The sequence below is a fragment of the Cydia fagiglandana genome, chromosome 3 (genome assembly GCF_963556715.1).
Source record: "Cydia fagiglandana chromosome 3, ilCydFagi1.1, whole genome shotgun sequence".
Taxonomy (NCBI): Eukaryota; Metazoa; Arthropoda; class Insecta; order Lepidoptera; family Tortricidae; genus Cydia; species Cydia fagiglandana.
This window is the reverse complement of record NC_085934.1, coordinates 4833427-4852817: the sequence shown is the minus strand read 5'-3', so window position 1 is coordinate 4852817 and position 19391 is coordinate 4833427. Positions and strand designations below refer to the sequence as shown.

The following is a 19391-nucleotide window of genomic DNA, read 5'->3' as shown; positions in this document are numbered from 1 at the left end:
GATTGGTGGGGATGGTTAAATCGGCTTCAATCCAAGACCTTGTAGGTAATGGCTGGGGTCGGGGCGCTGCGCATTAGTCCCCGAGGTGCCTCCGGTTGCGGATTTTGTGCAAATCTTCATCTACATGTAAGTATTTTTTTTATTCCTACCCATTTGCATACCAGACATTATTTTTACTTGTTAGTGTTTGAGTAGTTAGGTAAGATTTGGTATATGACAGTGCTAATATTTAACTAGATATTAGTGCTAATTATTTTATTTAGACGCTGAATCTGACGCTATAAGAAATGGTTTTATAATTTGTAGCATGTATTCATTAGGTACCTAAGCCTAAATAAAATAGGAAGTTCATGAAATTTCTTAGGTTGCCTGAGCGCGAAAAAATATTATGTAAATACTTATGTGCGCATTTTCCTTTGCGATAGGTACCTAAATAAAATATAGGCACCCAAGATGGCCTAGTAGCCAACATCAAAAATCGAAAAACGTCATTCGATCAAATATGCAAAAGCGATAGAGCGACAAAAGCATGGCAATAACAATCCAAAATGCCCGTCTTCGTAAATGAACCGATATATACAGGAAAAACTATGTATACATTTTTAAAAAACATAAATACAGTATAAAAATTAAACATTACCAATTCCAAAAAAAGTGCCGTTGCGTTGCTCCCATTTCCATAATTGTCACTATACGGTTCCAAGGACCAAATGTTATAAGATGAATGAGAATACACTGGTTCCAATTGAAGTATGTTAATATAAAGAAACTAGAAGAAGAATGAATGAGCTAGGAAAAACCGGGCAAGTGCGAGTCGGACTCGCGCATGAAGGGTTCCGTACCATAATGCAAAAAACGGCAAAAAAAACGGTCACCCATCCAAGTACTGACCCCGCCCGACGTTGCTTAACTTTGGTCAAAAATCAAGTTTGTTGTATGGGAGCCCCACTTAAATCTTCATTTTATTCTGTTTTTAGTATTTGTTGTTATAACGGCAACAGAAATACATCATCTGTGAAAATTTCATCTGTCTAGCTATCACGTTTCGTGAGATACAGCCTGGTGACAGACGGACGGACGGACGGACGGACGGACGGACGGACAGCGAAGTCTTAGTAATAGGGTCCCGTTTTACCCTTTGGGTACGGAACCCTAACAATACATTTTAAAAACAAAAAGTTATAAAAAGTAAACATTATTCCAAAAAGGTGAAAACATAAACATTAAACAAATATCCTTACAGGGGGCCGATTTTTGAAATTCGACCACTCGATTTTGTGTATTTCATTAAATGATATCTCCACTACTAGGCGTTTAAATTCTACAATAGAATTTAAATCGAGTGGTCAATACCACTAGATTCCAAATTTCGATCGCTCGTATTTCAGAAATTAGCATTTCGCAGTTTTCCACCGATTTTCGAGTGACGAAATCGAGCGATCGAAATTCAAAAATCGGTCCCCAGGATTCGAACCCAGGGCCTCTCCAGCCCAGCCTCGATGGCACGGCATAGCGAGCAATGGCGGGTCGCTACCGACAGTGCCGACTAAGCTAAGGCCGTTAAATAGATGGCGTTTAACTATATTTTAGATTTGTATTTATTCAGTTCAATTTGGTCCAATTCAATCATTATAATATTTTTTAAACATCTGTAAAGCTCATAGCGCCCAAATTAAACTTGCATTTGACTGATAGTCTATTTACCTGTTTACTTAAATCCATTTCTCTACACTCGATACACTGTGATAATTTACAACTCCAACAATTTAATTCTGGAAATTATTAATTATTTCGTAATGAATTTCATATTGCTTTAGATCAAATTGCCAATGATGTTCATGGCTATACATTTTATCATTTTTGAGATTTACGAGCACGACTGCGAGCACGTTGTAGCTAGTGCCATCTGTTTCCGATATTTTTAATTAGTAAGATAAGGAATTGCATTCTTTAAAAAGCGCCACCTCTTGTGGAGTGGCTGAACTACGGAAAGAAGAAGTCTTGGGATTTCAAGCCCTTGCAATACCTAGTTATATCATTCATCGCTCTAGACTTATAATTAGTTAAGAATCTAAATACTAAAATAGTTTCAATGAAATATAAAAGTATGTTTGTGCAGTGGCGCTTATTTACACAGAGACATACGAATAAAACGTAAATCATTGTTTTGAACAACTTTGCTATCCACAATGGCGCATTATCAGAGATCTAATAATGTGAGATAATGTTTATAGTTTGTGTTTTTATCGTTTTCTTATTAAAATATATATTAAAGACTAAGGTAAGCATAAATAATTTAGTAAATTCACGTACTTTGTACCCGTAGATACAGTAGCTGCGAATTAATGACTATTTCTTCTTTTTGGTTCCATTTAATAAGAAACTGTTTTAGTAAATATTCGAAGTATTTTTTTAAAAGCTATTTGCATGAAATTAAAAATTTAATATTGACCCAATTTATTCTATCCTAACGCCATCTAGCGACCATAGATCGGGAAGATGCAAAGTAATTCTAGAATATCTATAGTCTACTGCAAATTGTCAACCATAATGCATTGCGCATAAATGGCCGCCATGTTGCTGCCGTCTGAAAGATGTTCGCAACTGTGTGTGTTTACTAATGAATTTTAAGAACTTTAAATAGTAAAATTACTGTGTTTGTGAAATTGTGAGTGTACAATGGTTTTATATTACATGTATATGTTCGAAAAGTCTGTCAAATGTCTCTGAAGCCAATAAACAGTGAAATTTTCTTTAGATAGTCATTCGATTCGGACGGCATAATGGCTGACAATCTGATTCAAAAGTCACATAAAAGTAGTGAAAAAAACAAGTATAACAACGTCGTCCATCGCACTACAAGTGAATCTCTTCGGCTGAACGAGTCGGAGAAGGGAGTGACTCACCCGACAAGTCTTCAAGCCGCCCATAACCCAAGGAAAATATCTTCGTTTCAGATCACCAGTGTGACAGTTGGGTCTCGGGTGAGCACTGATGCGGGCGAGGACTCAGCCGACGATCTAGACGAATCTCACACCGACGACATCTCGCGGGTGACGGACATAGAGAATGAGACGCCCAGCTACTCGGAGGACACCTTCTCCAAAGACGACGTGTTCTACAACGCGAGCAGCACGTCGCTAGGCTGCGCGCCCGTCATCCCGACCAGCACGCAGTACGGGCTCGCCATCGTCGGCCAGGAGCCTGCGCCCAACCAAGGATCCGTGCCAAATAGCAATAGCTCCGAAGTGAATGACATGCACGTTAGTGTTACCAACGCTGGTGCAGGCAGCATTATCAATCTAATAGGGAATGCGAAACCACAGGAAGGTATGAAAGAAATTCAAGAACATGTTAGGAATGAAAGGTTTAAAGTTGTTAAAATAGAAAGCACTGAGCCTTTCCGCAGAGGCCGGTGGATGTGTATGGACTATTTGGATCACACAACTCAACAGAATCCTCCTATTACATTGAATAACAACTTGGACACTACAGAGACCACTTTGCAAGCTCCAGACAGTGGTGTTGTAATAAATGATAGTCAACATGATGACATGTGTAATGATCTGACTAATAGAGGGCCTAAAGATATGCAAGGTAACGCTCCCGTCGTTCAACAACTGGATCAAAATGTACAGAAACAATTCCCTATGGCTTCCCCTGGTCAGTCGCTGACACAGCCCATTAATGTTGTGCAGCAACAACACCCTGTCGCTCAGTCAGTTTCAGTGCAGTCTCCTCCTTTAGAAAAGCCTCAGCAATTAACTAATCAAACTATGCAGAATAATCAGCAAGTGGCTCAACAACACCCACAGAGTATGACGCATATAACCATGCAAAATCCGGCACAGGGCCACCCGCAGCCCCCACAACAGCAGCAACAAGTGCAACAAATTCCGCAGAGCTTCCCACAGCACCAATTGCAGCAAGTTATTTCTCAGTCACAAGGCATTCCCATGCAACAGATACCCATGCACCAGCAAATGCCGCAGCAGATGCAGCAAATTCCTAATCAACAGATGCAGCAAATGAATCAGCACATACCGCAAACACAAATTCCTAATATGCAGCAAATGCAACAGCAAATTCCCCAAATGCAAGGCATGCCTAACCAGGCACAGATCACCCAAGTACAGACACAGCAGCCGCAGATGCAGCAGATGCAGCAAATGCAAATGCAAGGGCAGCCAAACCCTCAGCAATTGCATCCGATGCAACAAGCCCAGATGCCAAGCATGGCGCAGACGCATCACTTACAAGGACAGCAGCCTCAGCTCCAACATATGCCAAGTCAGGCACAAATTCAAGCCCTTCAAAATCAACAAATACCTAATCACATACAACAGATGCAAATGCCAACCCAGTTGGCTGGAACCAACCAGCAGATGCCACAGATGCAATCTCAAATGCACCAGCTTCCATCACAGCCTCAGCAAGTACAGATGCACCCGCAGTTACAACAACAGGGCATGTCTGGTGTCCAACCCCAATACAACCAGGCGGTCAGCCAGCAACCAGTCAGTCAGCAAGCTATGATGAATGCCTCTATGCCATCTTCTCAACCTCAAATGGTTCAGCCTCAGCACAGCGTTCCACAATACCACACGCAGCCATCACAGATGAGCCAGCAAGGGCAAACTCTACCCCAAGAGGTGCTGACAAGTATTGCCACATCACAGCAAGGTGCCACTCTACCTTCGAATCTTCAACCTATGGCCAACCAGCCACAGGGGTCGACGTTACCTGCGAATCTCCAAAGCCTAGCTAGCCAACAGCAGCAAAATCCTGTTCATATTGCTCCGCAGCAAGGAAATGTGCCTCAAGGGAACATGCAGATGATGGCTCAGGCGCCTCAGAATATGCAGATGACTCTAGACGGGAATCAGCCTAGTATGCAGATACCCGCCTCAGATCCGATGTACATGCAACCGGGGACCGTTGCCCCGACAATGCCGCAGCACATAGCGCAGCAGGGCATGCTGCCGCAGCAGCCCGCCCAGCTTGGTGTGCAATACGTGCCCGGGCAGCCCGTGCCACAAGTGTCATTGGCTCATCAGAACATTCCCATGTCCATGCAGCAGACGATGCCGGTGATGGGCGCTCCGGTGCACCCGAACGTCGTCCAATCACAAACCAGCATGGGGCTCACGTACGGCGGGGTCGTCCCCGTCATGTCGCAAAGCAGCGTCGCGCCGGTCGAATCCACGGTGTCCGGGACTAATTCGCCAGTGGTGTCTCTGCCGGTGAGCTCGACGGCTTACCCGGCTAACCATGACAGTTCGAGTTTCGGAAGCCCTGTGAGTGGTGTGGTGTCTCACGCGATCAGTGGCTCTGTGATGAGCAGTGTTAACGTGGCGTGTGATAGTGCGGAGGTGCCCGCGGAGCCGGCAGCAGGGGACACCGGCGACGGCAAGGAGGAGCCAACCGCCACCGCCAATGAGGATGAAAGGTCAGTACGCTTACGTAATTACCTTATTGACCTGATTAAAAGATACTTAGCACAGGTGTAGGGTATAGGCCGCTTGTATACGTCAAGACGTCCAACTTCGTATCTGGATACAGACGGACGTATACAAGTGGCCTAGAGTTCAAGGGTACTATCTAATCTAAGGTATGTTTTCACATAACTTAGAGATAAATTTTGTGTGATTATTTACTACCTATATCCAGTTTTTATCTACTTGTTCTTGATTATTTCAGTGAAGGATGTTACTTACTACTTTTACTATATTGTTGTGATTTAGGTCTGAAAGGTGACTAAAACCTAATCCGACCATAAAGAGTTAATGACCTATCAAAGACAATAAAACATCTGCAGATTACATACCTATGCCTCTTAAATGTATATAGATATTTTCATAGTGTCACTTAATTTTACCGGTTTTCTGAGCATTAACAATTAAACGCAGACAAGTAGCTATTTATTAAATTTGCACGTTTAACGTTAGTTTGCATCTGGTTAATAAAGGATTTTATAGCTCGACTGTATTAAGAGCCCTTATAAATGTAAGTTAACCTTATGGCAGATCAAGTAAGTACTAGTATAATAGTGTCATACCTAGGCACCGTGCCTTGTCTAACTGACAGGATAATCATCATCATCATAATTTAAGAGTATGGCTCTTGTCGGTGGCTTGATTTGTGCAGGATAAAGCAGTCTTAATTACTTGATTAATAAGTTTAATACATACATACATACATACATCACTGGCTCAGTGACCCAAAGAGGATCTTGGCCTCTTACACAAGAGAGCGCCATTCTGCCCTATTCTGCGCCACTTCACGCCAGTTGGGTATTCCGAGGGCGGACAGGTCTTTTTGGGCTTCGTCACTCCAGCCAGTCAGAGAGAGAGTCAGAGAGGTCAGTTTTTAATTGCTTGTATGAAAAGCGAGACAGTTCTCTATGGGAAGTTAGTATTAGATGCTAACATGTTTTTTATTTATTTTTATATTTATCAGAGAGCAGAATCATATTTCTAATAATAGACTTAGGTCATAATAGGTACCTGTATGTTTCTCCTCTCTCTGATTTCTCATTACATTAGTGCAATGCACACAATTTATAAATATTTTATTATTTAGGTCCTTTACCGTATTCTATTTATGAATTATTATTTTATTCTGGTCTTAATTATCCTTATTATAATATATAAGTCACTTTTAGCATTTATTCATAGGCTGGCCACTTGAATTTCATTGCACACAATTACTTATGTAATTACGTACGTATTATATTTCAAAAGAAGCGGTCACTGACCCGCGAAGTACTTTCTACTGGGGTATTGTCAACGTTTAATACATAACTGGCAGGAAAACCGCTAATGGTGGTTTATTATACAGTCATTTATCATTTCAGTAGATATTTAGAATAATATTTAAATTTTGAGAAGTCAGATTATAAATTTAATTCACCATATTAGACAAAAAAAAAACTGATAGTTAAAATATGCAATTAAAGTATGCGTCTATGGTGTATTTTGTTAGGAATGCATTAATTAAGGATTGTTATTAAAAAAAAAGATTTGGCTCTTTTCCAGACAACCAAACTTTGAGTACTTAAGCCTCCGAAGAGTCTGAAGTCTAAACTGCTCGAGGTATAGTTTGGCTTGTAGCCCTTGTAGTATATTGATACATCCTTGGAAACAAGCTCCGTGAAACACTAGTCCACCAATTGCACCGGCAAGGCAACCAACTCGCATAACGAACCCTGTAAGCTTCTATTTGCGAAAATAACCCATCCGTAGACAATGGCAGTTGTTTTGCGCACCGGCGTGCGGAATCCGACGTCCCTTTGATGATGTTTATTTGCGTTGCGTTTGCGCAGGACGATCCTGCGTGCGACATAAATAGGTGGTTGACACGTACTGCATGGTGCGCGTCGGTATGCCGCCGGTTGACTCATGCAGACTTAAAAAAATCGACGCTCCTGGCTTGATTCGTGCAGTTTCTTTTCGATCTTGACATCGCTATGTGCTCTGAGATTGTCCACGTCTGCTGCCAACTGCATGCTGTTATTTTTATCCATGTTGAGTCTAACTGTCGGATTAGATTGGTTCGGTTTATTGTTTAGTGAAGTGGAACGATCGTCGTCTTAATAGATGTAAATTCTGAGTCATGTAGATTACACAATATGAGAAAATTGATAATATATTCATACAGTTGCTGAAATCAGAGGTTAGTCACTGAAATGTGATCCAATATTAATTTCAATTTTAAGGTAGAACAGACAGTTTTCATAGATAGGTATAAAAAGTAATGGTTGACTATTATTGTACAAATAATGAATTGCAAATTTTTTTTAACGTTTTTTTACACGAGGTCCCAGTTAAATATCAAAATTAACAACACATCATCCATTGCACATTTTTTAAATTTTTTATTTTTGTAACCTGTATGCTTTTTGTGTTGCAATAAATGGTTTCTTATTCTTATCATCATTATAACTTCAACGTCACATGTACCTACTTTATACGAAGTGTTAAAAAACGGAAGGCGGCGCCGGCGCAGCGTCACTGGCGTCGTTGGTAATCGAGTCGAGAATCGAAGGCCATGGAACCTGAGCCTTCCGTTCGATGTCGATCGACTTACGTTCATCAGTTTGCTGTTGATTTGGTATCAGATGTTAATATCATTTTTAGGGTTCCGTACCCAAAGGGTAAAAACGGGACCCTATTACTAAGACTCCACTGTCCGTCCGTCTGTCTGTCTGTCACCAGAGTGTATATCATGATATACATACAGTAATTCATGAACCGTGATAGCTAGACAGTTCAAATTTTCACAGATGATGTATTTCTGTTGCCACTATAACAACGAATACTAAACACAGAATAAAATAAATATTTAAGTGGGGCTCCCATACAACAAACGTGATTGTTTTGCGTAATGGTATGGAACTCTTCGTGTGCGAGTTGACTCGCACTTGGCCGGTTTTTGGAATCTACCTTTCTAATAGATAGGCGAGTAGTGCATATGTCCCTCTGTTCTTGTCTCGAGTAAAATCAATATTTGCAACAATTTTTCGAATATCACAAATTCGCTCATTGTGAGCCATCTATTATGACCAAAGCTCGAATGTGTGTATCATAAATTACAATTATGTATGTGATCCTACTGGAAACTAATACGGTTTACGCTTTACAGATTTACAAAAATAAATCTGACACCTTTGGTATTTGTATCATTTTGATTATCATTGTGTACCGCTGTTTTCATACTCCAGTCCATTCATGGAATCATTGTCGTATAAGTCGTACGTACCGCGCACTGAAACAATTATATGACGGCTGTATGGCTGTATCTTCAATGGAAATCTACCAACACACTCGTAATGGTTCGCATAATTCCATTTCGGTTTAAAGCCTGGGTGATCCGATAATCTCATTGGCGCTTCATATTGCTGCACAATTTAATTAGCTAATGGTACTCGCCGTCCTCTTATTACATATGTCTCAGAGAACAATTAAAAGCCCGCTACGTTAAACCCTCCTTTAACCACTTTTTTTTTAACACGACTCTTCCATTTGCATCATAACTTAGGGAAACCCTTTTTTTATTTCCCTTTGGCTCCGCCAGTTTGCGGTTGAAGGAAATGCTAGAAACATTGAAATGCAGCTTACATATGCTGTTTCAATTTAAAGAAGAATATTGTAAAGAATAAGTAATCGACTGTTTAGTGCAATTTCTACTGTACGCCGCAGAGTATTGGCGTGTTATACCGGTGAAAGTACATGCACGAAATGCCGGCTTGGTTCCATTCTCAGCCCGGGAGTATTGTCAACTGAGATGTCACGTTCAATATTCGTAATTGCTTGCTTTGTCTGCGGTCGCAACTGTAACGTTGCCTAAGATATTGGTCAAAGATAATGGGCCTACTTTGTGTGACAACGGCACAGGTCACCTTATGATAAGTAGGTCTCCACTCTGAAACCCGTACCTAGAAATTTAATGATCTCAAGATCTGTGAAATAAAATCTAAGGCAACTAAAGCTCTAGGTTTGTGGAAATCGCTAAAATGACCTCAAAGTTTCTTAATTTTCTAAGTTACTTAAGTTTCTCTTTTATAGTCTTTGTACATTGTCCAGGAACCTACTGCTTGCTAGTTACCTTGAAAGTTGCAACGCACCAGTGAAATGGGTTGCCAACTAATTTCTCTATCGGATACGAGCCTTGACGTCATCAGTCACCACTACATCGAATTCTGATAAAATACACTTAATGATAATTGATAAATTCGACGTCAATGCACTCTGCACGCTCTCACTTGAAAATATTCTTTTTTTATATAAGTTTAGCACACTAAACACTTCGTGAATTGGAAAGTAGCAGTGAAAAGCAAATAAAGTGATCATGATCAACTAGCTATTGTATTTCAATAATATTATTGTGTACCTTGATAATTATTATGGATGATTCAACGCCTTCCTAATCTATTAATATACAAACTTAAGCGTAACTTTCCTCGTAAACAATATTGTAGTGCTTACAAATTATCTTTGCGGTAGGTTGCAGTGTTTACAAATATTAGTTTATGCCCTTCATTTCACCCGCCTAATGGATCGCTCTAAAATACATTAAGTATTGAACTATTGAAACAGTCAAACTCACGTGTATTTTTCAGGCTGTATGGAATGTACCGAGGCCTTGAACAAGTAATCAGCTTGAAAATAAACTTCCAAGAGAATCCTTACTAAAATTACAAATGCGAAAGTAGCTTTGTCTGTCTGTTACTTCTTCACGCATAAACCGCTGAACCGATTTAGATGAAATTCGGTATGGAGATAGTTTAAGACTGACATAAGGCAGTTTTTATCAATCAGACGAAGTCGCGAGCAGATACTTGAAATTACGTACACGATTGTGACCGTTTCAGTTAAATAGTGCCCTAAAAGGTAATGTGGTATCACGTTTGTTTGTTGTCAAACAAACAGCTGTAGGGTCTGGCAGTGCGTGACGGTGCCGGCGCCTCGCAAGGACGCAGCCGCTGTCTGACTCGCTCTTTTATCTCTGACCGCCACAAAAAAAAAGTTTTTTGTTTATAGTCGCTTTGGCACGACGATCTGGTCATGCCTGTACGACGCAATAAACGAACTTTACTATGCTTTTCCGATCGAGTCTATGGCAATTTAGGATTTTTTCAATGCTAATTGTAATTACTGCCAGGAAGTACTAACTGTTATGACGTTTCTGATATTTAAATCTAATTTTATGTAGGAATTCACCAATTCGTATTTTATTTCTAGTTAGGCCGGTTTGGTGACTAGTAGCAGCGGTTGGCTGGTTATCTAATATCTATACTTTTATCGATGTTGATAAAGAGTTCATTGCTTTGATTTTATTTGCGTGCATTCCATTATCGTAATCTTTTAACAAGTTCACTTCTATGAAGTAAATGATTGCAGTAAAGTGCCTATTATAAAATTTACTGAAATTGCTCCTTTCGCCGCTCCCTACTCATTGTCATTCAATGAGACAAAACCAAGCTCTTGAACCCAATAGTCTCAATAGGTTTTGTTAGGCTTAGTTAGTTTAGTTACTAGGGTATCAAAATTAAGTGATGGTATACTAATTTAAAATAATATATCTTTAACCCAAGTCCCATCTACAAATGTCAATCTAGGCCGCAGAAGTATACATGTATACAGAGACCTTAAATAATACATTATTTATTGCATGGATTGGTTTCACGGTTCGTGTAATAAATTACCTAGGCTTATTAGTCGATGAGTTAGATCTCGCGTAAATTCTTAGAATGTTTCCACGCTCTTAAATTAGAGGTAGGACCTTGCACGCTAAAGTCAATTATAATCTAACTTCAAATAAGTAACAAATTGATGCTGAAGTGTCTGCTGCAGTTTCTTAAGCATAATTAAGTAAAAATTTCTACTGAACTCCGTAACGTGACCGCATCGTACTATCTCTTGCTTAAGAGGGGACCGACGCTTGCAGATTCCTTCCAAGAACCAGTATGTGTGATCTATGATTACGCGTAGTTGTTACGAATCTAGATATCAAACTAGAGACAATCTCACGATCAGGGCAATATGTTTTGGGAATTATAAATGTGAAAATAACGACATTTCCTTGCCAATTATCATTTTAGAATAAAAATCTTTTTTTTTGCAAACGTGATAAAAAACTATCTTGTAACATGGGCGACATAAATTAGTTGCATTGTCATGTTATCCGGTGTCTGGTTTCAATTTTACTCTCGTTAACAATTTCGGCCTTATCGTCCTTCTGTACTTTTTATGTTCTGACTTTATTAAATCCACCAATTAAAATTGTAAGCTCGAATTGCCCCAAAGCAAGCTGGTTGTAGCGAGAGCGACACTCGGCCGCATACCATCGCAATAACACATCTTCTTGTATTGTAGTATGACATCACATTCTATATAATTTATACCATCAATCTACACGGCAGGCATGTGCGAAATCATGTTCAAATTTATCGATATCGTGCTAAATACTATCGATATTGGATCATTGATTTGATTGTATTGATCGAACTTACGTAATACTTGCGTTTCGCAAAATATTCCTTTATAATTGGTATTTCAATGAGTTTGCAATTGTTGTTATCAAAAGTTCCTACGGCCGGGTATTGGGTTCAATAATCCGATAATGGCCGGCACATAACGGCCATTCGAAGTAAACGACGAACCAATGCGTATTGACCTCCGTGCCCATACGATATTTCTAATAATACATGTTTTATCGTTCTTTGTTTGCAACTTGTCATACGCAGTGAGTGAAATCTGCAATTTGATACCCTAGTGTCTTCAAAGAAGCGAGGAGTATCAACTGTTTAATTGGATATGTACAAGATTTCAGTTGGAAAGCAACGTAGCTGTAGGCGATATTTAAATGAACTGTAGGTATGAAAGGCCTAGTCTGAATGCTTTACCAAAAGCGTGGGAGGGAGAAAAGGCCCGGTGCATGCAGTTCCAGTTTGCGTACATACTGAATTGTATATTGAGCTGAATAAAGCATCTGGGTTTGTTGACCCACATCGGGAGCTTTGCTAAGAGAAAAGTTTGAACTGTTTTAGAAAAAAGAGGTTCAATTGGAAAAGGGATAGAGATTGAAAGATTGCCGTAGCCTGAAGTGCAACTTAGCTCTTTAATACTATTAAAATATTAAGATTAAAAAAGTGTTTCGCACTCGTTTAAATAGGTTTCGCATATCACCAATCCTTTAGTCATCAGATCCTATATTAATTCTTGAAATTCAATTGAAAGTACATAGTGAGGCTGGTCAGACCAATAAAAAAAAAACAGAACGAAACAATTAAACAGAGATGCCGAAGTCTTTTTCATAGAAACTTAAATTAAGTTCCTTCATATATTTAACGATTTAAATACCTTAATAAAACTTGAATGCAGCTATTAATCGGCTATTTCAGCGAAATTTGGAATCATACTTATTTTTATTCACTATCTTATAACATTAAATGTTTAGAATTTCGTCTGATACCACTTAAAATGAGTCAGTATCAGTCATCAGTATCACTCATTTCGCTTTTCAAGCAAATGACAATCGCACTGACGCATACACTTGTTTTTGCTGCTTTTTAAAAACCATCGTGTCAGAGAAATTTTCTTCTGCGCACGCTCAGGGTATTGCCGAGGTTTTCTCGTGATACTACAACAGTATGGGATTCTATTATAATCTGCTACGCTCATGTGACATTCCTGGACCAAAACATCTATAAACATTTAAACACAATTGTAGCTCGTTAAAATTTGAACGTACTTACTTATGGAAAGTTTATCAGGTCTCAGGTCAGTGGGATGGCCATATTAATCAATTCGACGAAAACTTGAGGTGCAGTGTAAGGTGCAACTAGCCGCTATAATAGCCTTACGATTGGTAGCTACCGTAGTATAAAATAAGCCTTTTCATTTGATATGTCAAACGATATGGTTTGCAAAACTTTTTCTAATTTACCTTTCAAATATTTACGTTACTCGTCCGTCTTGGTACCTAATTAACTCAATCAGCCCAGTAGTTTCGGAGAAAATTGGCTGTGACAGACAGAAAGACAGACAAGTGATCCTAGAAGGATTCCGTTTTTTTTTCTTTGAAGTACGGAACCCTATTAATGCATACTGAAACGTTATTTTTCATGTTGCATAAAGATTCAGAAGAAGCCATAGAGTTGGTTCAGCGTTTATGTCCGGTGACGCATGGTGGCGTCCGCCGTGTCTACCATTTGCGGTTGTAATTCACCCGTCACCAGAACGAATCGGCGACAACGGCCCGGCCGCCTGCCGGAAACGCTGTGGAATGGCAGAATGCCAGTCCTGATGAAAATCACCATTACGGCATCATGATATAATAATTATCGATGACATTCAGGTGCTACCAATGCAGATTTATATGGCATAGAAAAGTATCAAACACCTTTAAGTATGTACATACCAAACTACAATAAACGAAGCTTTCATGAAATACAAAAAAATAACACGGCCCGCTATTAGTTCGTACAAAGGCGTAGTGAGGACCAGAGACTAGGAATGTGACATTTTACATTTGCGAAATCGATTCATCTTTAAATTCATTCCCCTTTTATGTTTTATATATCTTTCTAAATGTACTTGACTCCAGAAGTAGGCTAAGAACTGGATTCGTATTCAGTGCCGTGCTGAAGTGAAGTTTTGCTGCCGTCCTTAGATAAAACTTTCATGCACTTCACTCCTATACTAAAACGCTAGCTCTGGCTTTTGCGGCTGAAACTAACCGCGACATCGGAAACTGATTTGTATTCATTGCAGCATGATTCAGAAAGGCGACAAGAAGGCGATCTACTTTATTGGTAGATTTGGGGACATCCTTGTGTTTTTATAGTTTAGGTTACTCGCTCAAATAATTAAATTAACTACTAATATTTTCTATAAGTTACAGTAATGCTGCCATGGCGTGCAAAGTGGTTGTGGTGCCTAGGCACTCTGCATTATTTAACAACATCCGACTAGAACTTACTCGTATTTAACCTCAATCATTTTGCGTTTACCACAACTAATAAACGTGGGAAAACAACCAGTTAAACTATTGCATTTAGTAAACACATTTGCAATTCTATCGCAACGCTTTATTGGCCGTTTGTAAGGGGAACTCAATGAAAATTCAAACCGATATTGTGAGCCAAACGGCCAAATTGCGTGGTGCACCGTCTCCAACTTGTAATTGTAGATGCGGGTACCGAGTGATCGTGTTCGGGTAATACGTTCCGCGACAGTAGGTACATACTTACCTGTATGACCCAGTGTGCGAGCCTGCCATTGCTTTCCCGGCGGTGCAAGTTCATTGGCACCAGCCACTTCGCCCACGGATAAGCCATCGGCATGCTACAATAATATAGCAATACCCATTACTTGTTACGCAAGAAATTTAAACTCCCCAACGCTCGCTGATTTTATCGATCTCCATAACATACAGAGTTTACAGTTATGTCTGTTTCGCAAAAAGTAAGATCATTGCTCGTCTTCTTTAAATAGAAAGTTACACGCCTCCATATTGACGTCTATTTTTAGCGATCACACGGCTACTGTTAAATTTATCAGCGAATAACTTTTTAATCAAGGAAAGAGCTTATTAGCTTCCATTAGATCTTGTGGATACTAATTAGATAATTACTATTACAGCTCGGCTGGCAGGGGTTCTATAAATAACGTGGCGAATGTGTACACTGTACGTGCTTTGCGTCGTGTGAGTAGTTGCTTCTATTTGCCATTTATTCCGATGGGCCTACCGATTTTCGCCCACGTATGGTATATTCATGCTCTGTTCATGCTGTAAAATATTTCATATCAAAATGTAGTTTGTGTATTAAATTCTAATCGTGACAGGACTCTATTACTAAGACTTCGCTGTCCGTCCGTCCGTCCGTCCGTCCGTCTGTCACCAGGCTGTATCTCACGAACCGTGATAGCTAGACAGTTGAAATTTTCACAGATGATGTATTTCTGTTGCCGCTATAACAACAAATACTAAAAACAGAATAAAATAAAGATTTAAATGGGGCTCCCATACAACAAACGTGATTTTTGACCAAAGTTAAGCAACGTCGGGAGTGGTCAGTACTTGGATGGGTGACCGTTTTTTTTTTGTTGCTTTTTTTTGTTTTTTTTTGCATTATGGTAAGGATAGGGTGACCAGACGTCAGGAATTTTCCTGACATGTCAGGAATTTTAGGCATATGTCAGGAATGCGGCCGGAAAAGGGAAATGTCAGGAATTTTGGCATTTCCGTTTCCCGAAGGACAAATAAACAAAACAATAAAATGGTATACACAGTAAAAATAATATTTTTAATCAAAATAACAAAAAAAATAGTAAAACAGTTTACTGACATAAGTAAAAAATCACCTTTTAACTTAACATTGGTATATAATTGAGATCAGCTTTTATTCACATTATTAATACAAATAGTTTACTACCAATAACGTAAATCCGTAAAAGTACATAGTCTCGGGCGTTTGCTAGGCATGCCAATGCACCCCTCCCCCCCGCCCGCCACCTCGCCACCCGCCGCGACAGCTCATGTCAGGAATTTCGGCCGAAAATCAGGAATTTTGTCAGGACTTTTGAAATTTGTATCTGGTCACCCTAGGTAAGGAACCCTTCGTGCGCGAGTCCGACTCGCACTTGTTTTAAGACGTACGACGTTTAATATTACGTTAATTTATTCGTTAAACTCTTATTACGAACAAAAGAATAGGTAGTAAGAAATGAAATGAAACAATATGCTTAATAATGTTACTACATTATTTGGCAGAAATTTTCGAAGACCCTATACATAATAATATCTTTAAATATTTTTATTGTTAATAAGAATTTCTATAAAAGAAATATCTACACATAAAAACCTCGTGCAAACTCCAATAAATCGGAACTATGCGATCGTTGCGTATACCTAATATATATGTAATTGGCTTTAAATCTTTGTATCTATAATCTAGATTAGATTTTAATTTTCATTGCCTTATTAAAGAAGTAATAAAGAAGTGTAATAGCTTAATGTTTATCTGTTAGGACATTTATAGCGACCCGCGAAGGTATGGCGCGCCTTAATCATTATCTGGTACCTAGATGCGATCCGATCCTATTTGCAATCAATGAAGATTAACATAAACGGCGACGACGCCGCTCAGTGGTGCCATTCGGCTGCGCATGCGCACTGACTCAGAAAATTGTATACACTTTAATGTTTTCCTACTCACCGACCACTTATCTGAATAGGATAGCATCAGATATAACGTGTATAAAATGCAGCTTATCCTTTTTAATGCCGTTTCCATTTCTGGACGTACACGTCAACATGCATTTTAACAACTTATTGCTTGTCAGATGTCTGTTAACAAGACGAATGACATAGCTTTGTAGGTCATGAGCGGGAGCGCAAACGTTTCTTTTTTTTAATAATTGGCTTCGCAAGACCTATGTTTATAAATACTAGGAATAATCGATTAATTTCAGGTCTCCACAAGCGGCAAGGTCACGGTACCGCACCAGCTTGTACCACGCAATTTTCTTTGCTCTTTACTCAGTTGTCTCGTGCCTCGTTGAGGGTATTGATCGCATGATAGAGACAGATAAAGATGAAGTTTGGCTGCCGTGAGCCGCTTCCTTGTTTTGTTTGGCTGGCTTAGGTGATGTAGTTGTTTCCGAAGCGACTGAACTTCCGAAGTTACCTGGGATGTTAAACAAGCAACACGTTTAACTCTCCTTTTTGGGATTTCCCAGGCACGCCTGAAGGAAATTTATATGGGGTCAACCATCACTTGCATATTTGTGTCGCTTAACATCAAACTCGGGTAAATCCATTCGACCCTCTCAGCAAATATCTACCCTATTACCTTTTCATAATACCAAAATCGCATAATCTGACATATGGATTTACCCGAGTTTGAAGTTAAGCGACTCATTTGTAGTTATTTGAAAACTAAACACATTAATATGCCTGTTAATTTTTTTTTTTATATTGGGACTGGCAATTTATCTACACTCCTCTTAACTATGCCCTAGATTCCGAACAAAATTTGTATCTAAGTCTTGAATATTAATTTCGAAACATTAGCATTTTTCATAAAGTCAAATCATTAACGCACTTTGTTTATAACGTCAACTGACAAGCAGCGGTACCTTGTTATCTATATTTTAGCAGTTTGCTAAAAGCTTTTAGCTAAAATGTTGCAGCAGTCACTATGATTTAAATCATTGCTCTTATCATATTCCGAGTACATTTAACTTTGACCGTTATTCGTGATATACCTCGATACTGTTATGATTGCATTTACTAACTACATTTGTAATTAAGTACACGGTATTAATATCATTATAAAAAGATATTTCCAGATAATTTACTCCAGGAAATGATAACTTAGCATTTCCTTTAGTACCTGTAAGTGACTTGATAATTTAGATAAGTGCAATGAGGCAAGTGAATCTAACTAAACTTTAAAAACTTTCTCTGCAATTGTTGTAAAAAAGAAGTATATGTAGTATGCACATAGTTGTTCAATCGAGATTTTAATTAACATTCTTTTTGTTTAAGTGAACAAGAATCGCACTCTGTAATTTATACAGTTTATGACTTCCATTTCAGGATTAAAACGAATTTAATAGCAGTTTCGCACGTAACCGTCGGATAACGATTGGACTAAAATAATAGATGCCTATAAAATGGCCGCCAAAGAATGCGATAACACCACAAGATTAGCTTACACTTTGATGCGCTTATAATTTAAAAAAAAAGTACCTCTTGTATCCATCGGGTTTTTCCCGAAAATATCCCGCGTAATTAAGTACAAGGTGTTCCATTTTTGCATCGCAATGTTACGCTATTTTCGTTGGTCTTTGCAAACGCTTTTTTTTACCTTGAGACACGCATTTCAAGATAAATAGGTCACTATTTATCTTGAAATGCGGTGCCGATTAGTCTGCTGTTATTATTAAATGCTCATTCACGTATCACGACGTAAAAATTATTCGGTTTGAATCTCCGTAAGTTATAAGGTAATTTCGCGCCGAACTTGTCAAATAAGTAAAAAAAGTTAAAATAAGATTTCCAGAAACCCGGCTGTTGACAAATGTTTTGTATCAATCTTATGACCCACAAATTGATGCTAATTTACAGAGGGCGGTAAAGAAATAGTCTGACATGTATGAATCATGGCTCTCACAAATATTGCCTCCAGTCACTAAACAATGATCTGCCATTTTGTTTAATTGCCACCATAAATGGCAACATAGCATTATTCACAATTATAGGTGAACCTATTTCAAATACAGGTACTCACATAATTTGCGAAACCTAATACAAATTATCTAAATATGAATCTGCTTAAGCAAGACAGTTTGGCCGATGCTTGAACATATGATTATTTATGATAACCACCGTACCAAAAAATCATAACAATACTAATCCAGATAGAGGTCAGGTCAGACACTGACGCACGAATTGTCCGCTTTGATGACATTATGCAGTTATGCTTACTCAGCCCTTTCGTGTTACGTGAGAATATCAACTTAGTTACCGATAGAGGAGCTACGGAATGTGTTGCATACAAGTGTAAAAATTCTAATGAATTCCCAATAATTAGATTTTTATAGTAATCATCCGCTTATAAAAAAAATCTAATGTTAACCTTTCAATTGCAATTTATGTGTGAATTCAAATTAGCCTCCTTGACTCCTATTCCGTTAGTACCTAAACAAACTGAAATAGTGCTCAACAGACCTCAAATGATTGAATCAATCTAAACAAAAACGATTCTTGAAGCGCTCATGAAGGTTGGCCGAAGCAAATCAAACACTTGAGACGCAAAAACAAATCAAACGCGCGATCGGACATCGATGAACTTGATGAAAATCAAAAGCTAAGTCAAC

General features: G+C 38.8%; 1 protein-coding gene across 6 annotated transcripts in view; it reads left to right on the top strand.

Moving 5' to 3' along the window:
* Positions 1–33: 33 nt before the first annotated feature.
* The window catches only part of LOC134679889 (PAX-interacting protein 1-like), a 170342-nt gene continuing 150984 nt past the window's right edge, over positions 34–19391 (top strand). For 3 of the 6 annotated variants that reach the window (XM_063538814.1, XM_063538811.1, XM_063538816.1), the window contains exon 1: positions 2676–5449. In XM_063538814.1, the coding sequence (XP_063394884.1) occupies positions 2784–5449 (2666 nt within the window). In that variant the 5' untranslated portion in view covers positions 2676–2783. Of the gene's footprint in view, positions 127–2148; positions 2282–2675; positions 5450–19391 lie in introns of those variants that run through there. The other 3 variants (XM_063538812.1, XM_063538813.1, XM_063538815.1) reach the window with 3 other exon arrangements.